This window comes from Prunus dulcis, unplaced genomic scaffold, assembly GCF_902201215.1.
Source record: "Prunus dulcis unplaced genomic scaffold, ALMONDv2, whole genome shotgun sequence".
NCBI lineage: Eukaryota > Viridiplantae > Streptophyta > Magnoliopsida > Rosales > Rosaceae > Prunus > Prunus dulcis.
The window spans coordinates 30266-41837 of NW_023010035.1; the positions used below are offsets into that span (position 1 = coordinate 30266).

Consider the following 11572-nt stretch of genomic DNA (forward strand, 5'->3'; position numbering starts at 1 on the left):
CCAAAGCATAAAAAATAAACAACCCACAACCAAAGCATAATAAAATAAAAACAACTTCTTCACTTCACTTTATTCACCTTCATTTCCTTCATTGCCTTTCACCGCCCATAAATGCTCCATCAAGTCAACTTGACGGTGTTCATGAATATAGGACGATTGCATCTCCGTGTAGCGATCAATCATACGGGGCATGAAACTACCGCCTCTAACCAACGGTTCATGCTGCATTGCTTCTCCATTTGGCCCCACTGGTTTTTCATAAATTCGTGTTAGGGCCGTGTCCATGGGATTTGGTTCATACACGTCATCAGCATCGTAATCATATTCATCTTCCACAATCATGTTATGGAGGATGATACAAGTCATCATTATACTCCTAAGCACCTCCTCGTCAAATAGACGTGCCGCGCCCCTGATAATAGCCCACCTAGCTTGAAGGATACCAAAGCACCTCTCAACATCTTTTCTGTACCCCTCTTGATAGCGAGCAAAAAATTTTTGCTTATGGGATCGGGGATGTGGAATTGTTTTCACAAATGTTGTCCACCTCGGGTATATGCCATCAGCTAGATAATACCCGTTCTGGTAGATGGTATTGTTAATTTCATATGTGATATTTGGGGCTTCACCTCTCAAAACATCATTGAACACCGGGGATTGACCTAGGACATTCAAATCGTTTTGAGATCCGGCAACTCCGAAGAAGGCGTGCCAAACCCATGTATCAAAACCAGCAACTGCTTCCAGGATGATACTTTTCTGCCCTTTTCTGTTTCCGTAGTCCCCTTGCCAAGCTGTTGGACAATTTTTCCACTGCCAGTGCATGCAGTCAATGCTACCAATCATGCCAGGGAATCCTCGAGACTCAGCTTTTTGGAGAAGCCTTTGCAGGTCCCTGGGCGTAGGTCTGCGGAGGTAGTCTCTGGTGTACAAAGTTTCCACTGCATCACAAAATCGCACCAAGCTCTCCAAAACAGTGGACTTCCCCATCCAAGCAATCTCATCCACCTGATCAGCAGATGACCCATACGCCAACATTCGTATCACAGCTGTGAACTTCTGCTCTGGAAGAAGTCCCAAATTTTCAGCACAATTTCTCTTTTGAACAAAATATTCATCATAATTGCAAATATCATGCATGATTTTTTTGAACAAATGAGGTTGCATTCTATATCTCCCTCGAAAATGAACATCAGAGTACACAGTGACAGGACCCGCCCCGGAATTTCCCGGAAACCAGAGCGGACCCCGTCTTTGTTCCGACATCACCCCGATGCCGGGCCCACTTACTAAAAACCGAGACTCTTTGCCAAAATTTTGGCAGAGTCCCCCTTGTAAAGTTAAGAAACCCAACAGATTTCAACCTGCAACAAAATACAAAACAATCCCAACCAGCAGCATGCTTTAAAGCAAACAAACAATTTACAATGAAATGGTCTCAGGCCTCACGAATCAAACCCTAACAGGGCGATAACAGAGCATGTCTAAGAACTTCAATTTCAACAAAACAGAGTTCAAAGGAAATAACATGAAGAGAGAGTCCTACGAAGGCTCAAGGCTCGGAAGCGCACGATCCGGCTCTGCTGCGGAGCTCAGTCAACTACTGGCTGGGGGGCGCAAAACAGAAAATTGTGAGTGGACAAAAATCAATTCAGTTCAGTGTAAACCAACGTAATATAACCCCACCGTTTAGAAAACCATGCAAGAAATTCCATGCATCTTAAAACCTTCATACTCAAGTATATATATATAATATAATATATATAATATATAAAAACAAATCAATACCAGATGCCAAGTCCAAAATCCAAAAAGAACACTTTATAAAACCCACCATCCAAAACTTATAAGTCCCACAACCAAACTCTCGAAAGCGTACCCATTGGCACGACCGGCAAAGAAGTATCCTCACCGAAAAACATAAATGAATGGATTATATATATAAATATATAATATAAGAGAGAGATATATATAATATAAATATGACCATCACCTAGTTGTACCGGGGAAACAATCCAACCGGGGGATTGTTTGACTAGTCACCCTGGCAGAGTCCTCATGATGAGTCCTCAATCCACCATGTGACTAGGGAACGAGCCGTCCAACTGGGGGACCAACTCTCAGCCAGCACGTACCGTCGATAACCTCGAAACCCGTACGTCTGTGATCAGTCCTACGCGCGCAGACTACCCAATCAAGGGTCTACAGCAACATCCCGTCAAGGATGCCCCGGGTTCCGATTCTTCCAAGTATCTCAAGTATCCGTATCCAAGTTCCAAATCAGGGGAGGTACATAGGGTAGTGCTTATAGCACACCAAACTGACTTTCTATACTCACCACTTTCCACAATCTCATCTCAACAACCCAAGTACCTCGCACATAACCAAATATATATAGAAAACCTCCAATCCATATATTCATACTCAAGATACTCAAATATGTTAAACCCAAAATATATTTTCAATGCCTCATAAAAATATCCCTTTCAACAATTGAATAAATAATATATCCAAAAATACCATTTAAAACATCATGCATAATATTTCCCAAAATCCATATAAATATACTTTCAATACCCAACTATGCCAAAGCGCTATACCAACATCAAATTCAACCCATGAATATAATATATTCAATAAATCGTTAAAACATTATGCATAAATCTTTCATTAATAAAACCATGCATAAGATTTGAAAACAAAGTCCACTCACAAGTAGTCCCACGCTGCTTGACCCTGAGAGGGTCTCGCTTGCTGCGTATGCGTGGTCGGAGTACCTAATTCAGAATACGTATACGAGATTAATACGAAGCGTTTCGAACGAGTACTTTGAATTAAATATCCTAATTTCCCAGGTTCCTAGTAAGTGTATTAGGAACGCGACGTTCTAAGGTCCAACTACCCAATTTGGACGATGGAACAGCTTCGGGAGACACTCGGTCAACCAACGGTCAAACTTCCCAATTCGGGTCAACCGGGCCCACGGGACCCACGACCTCCATTTTACAATCCGAAAGTTCCTAAAGGTTCCACAAGGTCTAAGATACCCGTCTCGCAAGTTTGGTCCGAAACGGACGGTTAGATCGCTTACGATCGCACGATCGGACGGTTAATATAAAACACAAACTTTAAGTTATTGAATCGGAACATCCGGGGTTCCGATTCACAATCCGCGAAATCCTATACGATCCTAGGAATACCTAGAACAACATATTTTAATTCGGGAAGGATCTAACGGTCGGAACCTATCGAACCCGGATAACGCACAATATGCGAAAATCCGTTCGATAGTCAAACGACATCCGAATTGAGATCCGCGAAATACTACGCGCTCGTGACAACCTAAGGATCTCATCGGGTTAATTTGCAGCCTCACCAGCCTCGCCCACGCGCCGCCACACGCGCCGGCAGCGCGTGGGTGTGTAGAGTAATTTCCGGCGACGGAAAAACTCCACACCCGAGCTCACCCTTCCGGCTACAGATTCTACTCGACGAGTGGAACACTTTATTCAACTACACCAAGGTCCAATTCGGACGGCAAGTGGTCGGAATCGGCGTCGGAAACTCACGGTTTTAACCCGGAACTTCACGGCCTCGATTCGACGACCACCGTCACCATGGTCGTCGCGCAACCCAGGAAATAGCTAGAAGGGAAGGAGAGCTACCTGTTCCAAGTGACGGCGCAGCTCGAGATGGCCGGAAACGTCGTCGGCGACGTCGGCAGTTTTGACTGGTTTTCACGTCGTCGCCACCGCCGTTTGCCGGGTTTTCGATCGGAGAAAAGGGGGGGGCTGGGTAGAGGAGGAAGAGATGAAGCTTTTGCAAGAAACGGCGCCTCAAACGGAGGTCGGACGGCGAAGTTCTCGCCGTCTGAAATCTGGCGAAAAATCAAAACGGGGAGGGGGGGTTTCAGCCGCTGGAGAGAGAGAGAGAGAGAGAGAGAAAAGTCAGATATTTTAACCCAAACTTCGAAATATTTACGGTTTTGCCACTGGAAGTGTTTTGCCCGTAACTTTTTCGTTACAACTCCGATTCAAGCCTACCGCGTGTCTACAAATTCGTCTCGGTACCACCTACCCAAAAATACCAGTCACGGTCCCAAACTCTCTCCGGTTAAAAATATGACTAAAATACCCTTAAATAATTAAATAATTAAATAAGGGTTAAATTTGGGGAAATTTGGGGTCGGGGTGTTACACTCTGCGCCCTTTTGCTTGCAGCTCGTCTACGCATTCTTTCTCTAGTTTCTCGCTCTTGCCTCTCCAAAACCTCTTCCATGTCTGCCATTGAGAATGGAGAATGAAAGCTAAAATTTGAGAAATGGAAATGTAGAGAAGAATTGGTGTGGGAGATATGAGCTGAACCTCTGATTTTATAGAAAAATGTACAGAGATAGATATGACACGTGGCGCAATCTTAGAGGGTGAAAATCTTATCTGAAATTTGAATTCCGAAATGTATCTGAAATTTGACATTTTGAATTTATCTGAAATTTGAATTTTGAAATGTATCTGAAATTTGAAATTTATCTGAAATTTGAAACCTAAAATCTTATCCGATATGAATAGTATTGACACGTAGGAACCCAAAAATCTTATCCGAAAATATTATCCAAATTAATTATTTAAGTAAACAAAATTGTGAAAAAAACAAAAAAATAAATAGTAATTGCCATGGCAAGCCCCTAACTGCTGGAAACACATTTTGCTGGAGGGGGCTAGGACAGCCACTATTCACGTGAATAGTGGCTGCCCTAGGGCTAATCTTGCCATGGCAACTGTCAACTGGTGGAAGTGCTCTAAGAGAATATTGTTTGCGGGAATTTTATGTGTATTCTTCTCCTTGTAGCAGGTCATATTTATAATACAATGAATCCTTGTAGGTCAAGTAAAGTAACAACTCATAATTCTATTTATAGTAGGATATCATGAATGAAACTAAATCAATTACATTTAATATAGGAATCTTGGGTGTGTAAGGAAAGTAAATGCAAGTCCACAAGTCATGCCAACACACGATTGGTGTAGTTGTTTTGTAAACTAATCAACGTTGTTATCACCCTTTTATTTTTAGAAATTCATTTTTCACTTGCAACTTTCAAACATCATCTAATGTTGCTCACTTTTGTAGCATTTCCTCGCGAACATCAAGTGGTGTTGTTTATCATCGGTACAAGCTTTTGTACCTTGTTTTAATATTATTTATTATGCATGAATAAATATTAGATTTGAAGCAAGAGGAATATTGAGTACTATTTTGTAATTTTTGTGTACAGTTGGATTTTTTCTTGCAAGATTTATGTTGGGTTTTGGCATCTTGATCTATAAGTGGAGGATAAGGCGTCACTACTACAAATAAGCAAAAAGACGACGGTAAATCACCGTCGTGTATTGAGTTTTTCAGTGGTCGTGGAATCCACCGTCATCTTTTCCCTCATAAACCACGACGCTAAATCACCGTCGTTGTTAAAATATAAAACGTCATCAACAAATAAAAAACGACGCCTTTATTCTACAAAAAGAACGAAAAAAGCAGTCGGGGATGAGAATAGACGACAAACTCTCGAAAAAAACCGTCGTTAGAAAGGAAAAATATGACACATATTAACAGAACAAGGCCGCAAAATAGACATACAACGACAAAAATTAAAACAATACGCCGTTAAATATAATTTTCACGACAACAAAAAATATGACGTCTTTAAGAAAATTAGAAGACGACGTTATTGATTCCTACTACGTCGAATATATAAAAACAGCCGTCGTATAATACATTTTCCACTTCGATTTTTCTATAAAACATGACGGGGAAATAGTTGTCAGTGTCATTGTTTACGACGTATGTATTTATATATTAGACGTTGAAAAAAACAAACAACGCCGGTTACGAATATATGAGAGTCGTATTACAAAATTTATACGTCCTATTTTCAGAAACAACAACGACGATAAATTAGACGTTGTTAAATAAAACAACGTCGAAAAAAAATAAAAACAGACGCGTTTAGTCTGCATAAGTTTTAAAAAATAGTCGAGGATGAGAATAGACGACCAACACAAACAAATCACCGTCGTTAAAAAAGAAAAATATGACATATTAGAAGAAAAAGGCCGCAAGATAGGCATACAACGACGATATTTAAAACATTACGCCGTTAAATATAATTTTCACGACGTTATGGAAAACTACTCTGTCTCTTATTGAAAACTACTACGTCTTTAAATACATGAGAAGACGACGTTATTGAAAACTACTACGCCTCTTATTTACAAAAGACCGTCGTGAAATAAGTTTTCCACTTCGATTGGTCTAAAAAAGATGACGTAGATATAGCTGTCTGTGTCATTATTTACGACGTATGTATTTATGTTGTTGACGTTGAAATGCTAAACAACGTCGGTGGCATTTATATAGTCGACGTTGTATTTATATGTATTCAGTACTCACGACGTACTTATTAATGTAGACGACGTTGAACTTCTAAACAACGTCAATATTTACGACGCATTTAATAAACCACGCCGGTTCTAAATTAATGTTCAGATATTTAATCTCATTTTTAGACGTCGGTATTATGGGATTGGAGTCGTGTTATTTTGGATTACATGGCTGTTCTTAATCCTTCCCCGACGTGATATCCTGGATAATTGCTTCACAATAGCGTCGTGGTTCTTCATTGTTACGTTGCTTTAAGACGTCGGTAAATATGCTGAATAAATGGTTAACCATAACGTCGTGTTTTATTTGAACAGACGTTGTTTTTTTTGCAGAATATAATGATTTAATCTGGATCCAGTATTTTTTGCACTGATTGTTTTGTGGCCAAAACCTGTATAATGAAAGTGAAGAAATCACATTACAATATATTATAAAATGAATGTCATACACTGCCAATTACATAAGCATCATTCAATCCATATATCTTCACACCCATCTCGAATATTTTGACCACCTACCTCACCCACCAGTTCATCAAATGTGTCAACATTTGGCATCCCTCTAGTAAATGGCTCACACTCAATTATCACATCACCTAAGACTTCATCACCAATAACATCATTATATTCTCTATTAGGCATTGATAAAACTACCGACCAACCACGATGCATCGGGTCGTCAACAAAAAAAATTTGTTTGACTTGAGAAGCCAAAACAAATTGGTCATTCCTATGTCCAATTTTACTCAAATCTACAAGGGTAAATCCAAGTTCGTCGACTACAAGACCAGAACTATCTATCCAATCACACCTAAAGACTTGGATTGTAAACTTTTGGTAGTCAAGGTCCCAAATTTCTTGAATGACACCATAGAAACCCATATTTGAGAGAATTGGGTTTTTATCCTTGGCACTAGCAACTTGCATGGTTTGTGCAAGTAAATAAACTCCACTATTTTGAGTTGTCCGCACATCATCTTGTGCCTTGATATTGAATTTAATACCTTTAATAAGATAGTTCCTATATAATGGCACTGCCATGTTTGGACCAGCTGCTAGCCACCTTAAATTTTCTGATACGCCATTATTGTCTTCCTCAAGTTCACTTTGAACCTGCAAATTAATCAAATCTTAATTCAATCTAACATAGAAATAAGAAGAAAATTAAAAGAGAAATATGTTATTCAACAACATATACCTTGAAGCGTAGCCATTGAATGAAAGTGCTATTGTGCTTATCCTGCAGCCACTTTGTTCTCTTTTTAAATTTTGGATAAGCAGTCTTGATGTGGATCATATGTTGCCTACATGACACGAAAAATTCAAGCATTACGGTCCCAAATATATAAGATAAACATAAGAAATAATTTAAAATGGAAACTTGAAGAATAAAACTCATACGTACTCGATATAAGGTAGGACTTCCTCTGTATTCTCCAAGACATATAGATGTGCTTGATTCAACAGGTCCCGATCAACTACGCTCACTGTGCAACCTGATAATGGCTTTGAAACTCCCATCTTTTGGCTTGAAGGCACTCCAACTGTACTAACATCAGATAAATGCTGTGTACAAAACTCTACCGCTTCTTCAGCTATATACCGCTCAGCAATGCAACCTTCGGGACGAGTACGATTCTCAACATACCCCTTCAGCACTTTCATATATCTTTCAAACGGATACATCCACCTAAAATATACTGGCCCACATAGACGAACTTCTCTGACAAGATGTACTACTAGATGAACCATGATATCAAAGAATGAAGGGGGAAAGTACTTCTCAAGCAAACACAGAGTAACTACTACATCTTCTTCCAACTTATCTAGCTTGGAAACATCAACAGTCTTTGCACATATAGCATTGAAGAAGAAGCACAAACGAGTTATTGCATACCTTGCAAGCTTCTCCAAAACAGAACGAATTGCCACAGGGAGCAATTGTTGCATTAAGGTATGACAATCATGTGATTTAAGGCCAAGAAGTCTTGAATCTTGTAAAGATACAAGATTTTTAATATTTGAAGAATAACCTTCAGGGACCTTCATACCATAGAAAGAATTGCAAACCTCTCTCTTCTCCGCTCTTGACAAATTCCAAGGCCCAGGAGGCAAACGAGTACGTCTTTCTCCATACTCGGGTTGCAAATCAGTTTTGACCCCATGTTCAATAAATCTAATCGAGCAGCAATCCCATCTTTATTTTTTCCAGGGATCTCCAGCAATGTACCAATGATACTATCGCAAACATTCTTCTCAATGTGCATAACATCTAGGGCATGCCTCACAGGTAGGTATTTCCAATACTCGAGATCAAAGAATATTGATTTCTTCTTCCAACAAACTCTGTCACCATTTTCAACCATATGCAGCACTTCTTCTCCGGTTAATGGCTCGCGAGGTATGCCATATTCAGGTTTCCCATTAAAAGCTGCACGTTGCCTCCTATATGGATGATTGATTGGTAACCATTTTCTATGCCCAATGTAACAAATTTTGTGGCCATTTTTCAACCTGTGACTAGGTGTATCATCGCCGCATATTGGACAAGCTTTATATCCTTTAACAACACAACCAGATAAGTTTCCATAGGCGGGAAATCATTAATTGTCCACATTAATGCAGCTCTGAGTGTAAAGTATTCTCCATTATGTGCATCATACACTCCTCTAATCCCAACCCACAAAGATTTTAAATCATCAATCAAAGGCTCCAAGTAGACGCCTATATCATTTCCGGGTTGTTTAGGACCGGAAATCAATAAGGTTAACATCATGAACTTTCGTTTCATGCACAGCCATGGAGGGAGATTATATGTAACTAAGATAACCGCCCAACAACTATATCTGCTACTTAGAGAACTGTGGGGATTGAATCCATCAGATGAAAGAGCCAATCTCAAGTTTCTCGGCTCATTACCAAACTCAGGCCATTTATCATCAAGAAGTTTCAAGACGGGGAATCCGCCGGATGAGACATCTGACCGTCAATTGATTTTCTAGCAGCATGCCAAGTCAAACTCTTAGCTGTCTCATGTGATTGAAACATCCTTTAAACCTTGGAATTGGAGGAAAATACCACACCACCTTCGCTGGCACACCCTCTTTCAAGATTGAATCTTTGCCTTCCTTCCACCTTGAGATACCACAAGTAGGACAATTAGTTGAATCCTCATACTCCTTCCTATACAAGATGCAATCATTGGGGCATGCGCGCATTTTCTCATAACTCAGCCCCAATGCACACAAAGTCTTTTTAGCCTCATACATAGAGGTTGGTATTGTATTTCCTTCTCGAAGCAAATCGCCTTGAAGTATCAATAATTCTATAAAACAGACATCACTCATCCCATGTTTTGCCTTCAAATTATACAACTTCACTAATGCCGATAACTTCGTGTACTTTCTACAACCAGGTTACACTGGTTGATCTCCATCCCCAATCACATTGGCAAACTCATACGGATCGAAACCAAAATCACCAAAATCATTATCATCCATATCAATTTCTTCAGACACAAAACTGTACCTACTATGGCCATCATCTTCTTCAACATTTCTACTAGCATTAGTAGTTGCTTCCCAAGGTTCTCCGTGAAATGTCCAATTTTTATAGCTTTGGTCAATTCCATTAAAGTATATGTGATCCCTTATAATTCCAACCCCAAACAACTTCAAATTAACACATTTAACACATGGACAACGGATATGTGTTGTAGTTAGAAGATTTTCTACAGCAAAGTTCAAAAATGCTTCCACCCCAAATTCATATGCCTTAGATCTTCTATCCGAGTGCATCCATGACTTATCCATCTCCGACACTATAACCTATTATCTATAATAAAGTGAAAATACAGGCAATGACCATCACTATAGCAGATTATACAAAGATTTAATAGCAAGTAATACACAACAAAGACGACGGGTTTTAAACAAAAACAGACGTATTTGGCATATATAGACGACGGATTTTCAACAGACGTCGTCTATTATAGGTAATACAAACGACGGTTTATGAAAAAACCGTCGTGTATAAGTAATACAACGACGGTAGTTTAAAAAAACCGTCGTGTAATCGCCGTCGTATGCCAAAAAATTCGTCGTGTCTCAGTTTATTTTCAAGAACACAAAACCCATTAAGAACACAACATATATATGAAACCAAGCAAGAAACCAACATATACATGAAACCAAGCAAGAAACCAACATATACATGAAACCAAGCATGAAAACAATAAATCCATTCCCAATTTAACATAACATAGGGTGATTAAAAGATCCGACAAAATTAAATCCATTCCAAATTCAACATAACATATAATGTAATCCATGAACCCATTAAACAGAAAATCCATGAACCCATACCTATAAGCACATTATTAACTGATCGCAAAACATACAACCTAATATCATTCAATGAATTTACAAGGGGAAGTTAGGGTTTGTACTTACAGGTTGGACGAGCTCACAGATTCGACGGAGTCTGGAGAGTGCAACTTTTAATTAGAGCAGAAGTGAGAGAGCGAAATGTTATGTCGCGCGAAATCTGAAAATTTTAGTTTTCGGGGTTCGAAGTATAAGAATAAGAGCCAAATCTAAAAAATTTAGGTCGCGCGAAAATTTTTATAGCGCGCGCTTTTTTAAACGTCGAAAGAAAAACCAAGGCGAAAGTTCTACAAGGACCGACGTAAATTTAATATTCCACGACGGAAACTTCATTTTTCGGATTAAGAACGTAAGGCCGTTCATTTTGAAGCTTCATTTTTCGATTAATTTTAAATTTATTTTGAATATTTTTATATAACGACGACTGAAAAACCACGTCGGAGTTAAGACATTAATGACGTTGTAAATTATATAAACCTACTTACATATTAAAATGACGTCGTTTAAAGCATAAACCATGTCGTATATTTTACTTCACGACGTAAAATACGTATTCCACGACCCAACCATCGTCGTTAAAAATTAATACCCTAAACCCACAAAACTAAATTATACAATTTAAAAAATTAAGTTTATAAAAGGTTTTATGGTTTTACAGCCTAACATATACCCTAGACTACCCAAAAATTTTACTTTAAAAATAAACCCCAATAAATAACAACCCTCATCTCTAAACCCTAGACTCTAAAC

At 39.0% G+C, this 11572-nt stretch overlaps 1 protein-coding gene across 1 annotated transcript; it reads right to left on the reverse strand.

Moving 5' to 3' along the window:
- Positions 1-1539: 1539 nt before the first annotated feature.
- Positions 1540-4856, reverse strand: LOC117612626. Its single transcript, XM_034341305.1, has 4 exons — positions 4770-4856; positions 3666-3916; positions 2714-2777; positions 1540-1607 (listed from the first exon to the last, which is right to left on the reverse strand). The coding sequence occupies exons 1-4, from the start codon at positions 4854-4856 to the stop codon at positions 1593-1595; spliced, it is 417 nt and encodes a 138-aa protein (XP_034197196.1). The 3' UTR covers positions 1540-1592.
- Positions 4857-11572: the final 6716 nt, after the last annotated feature.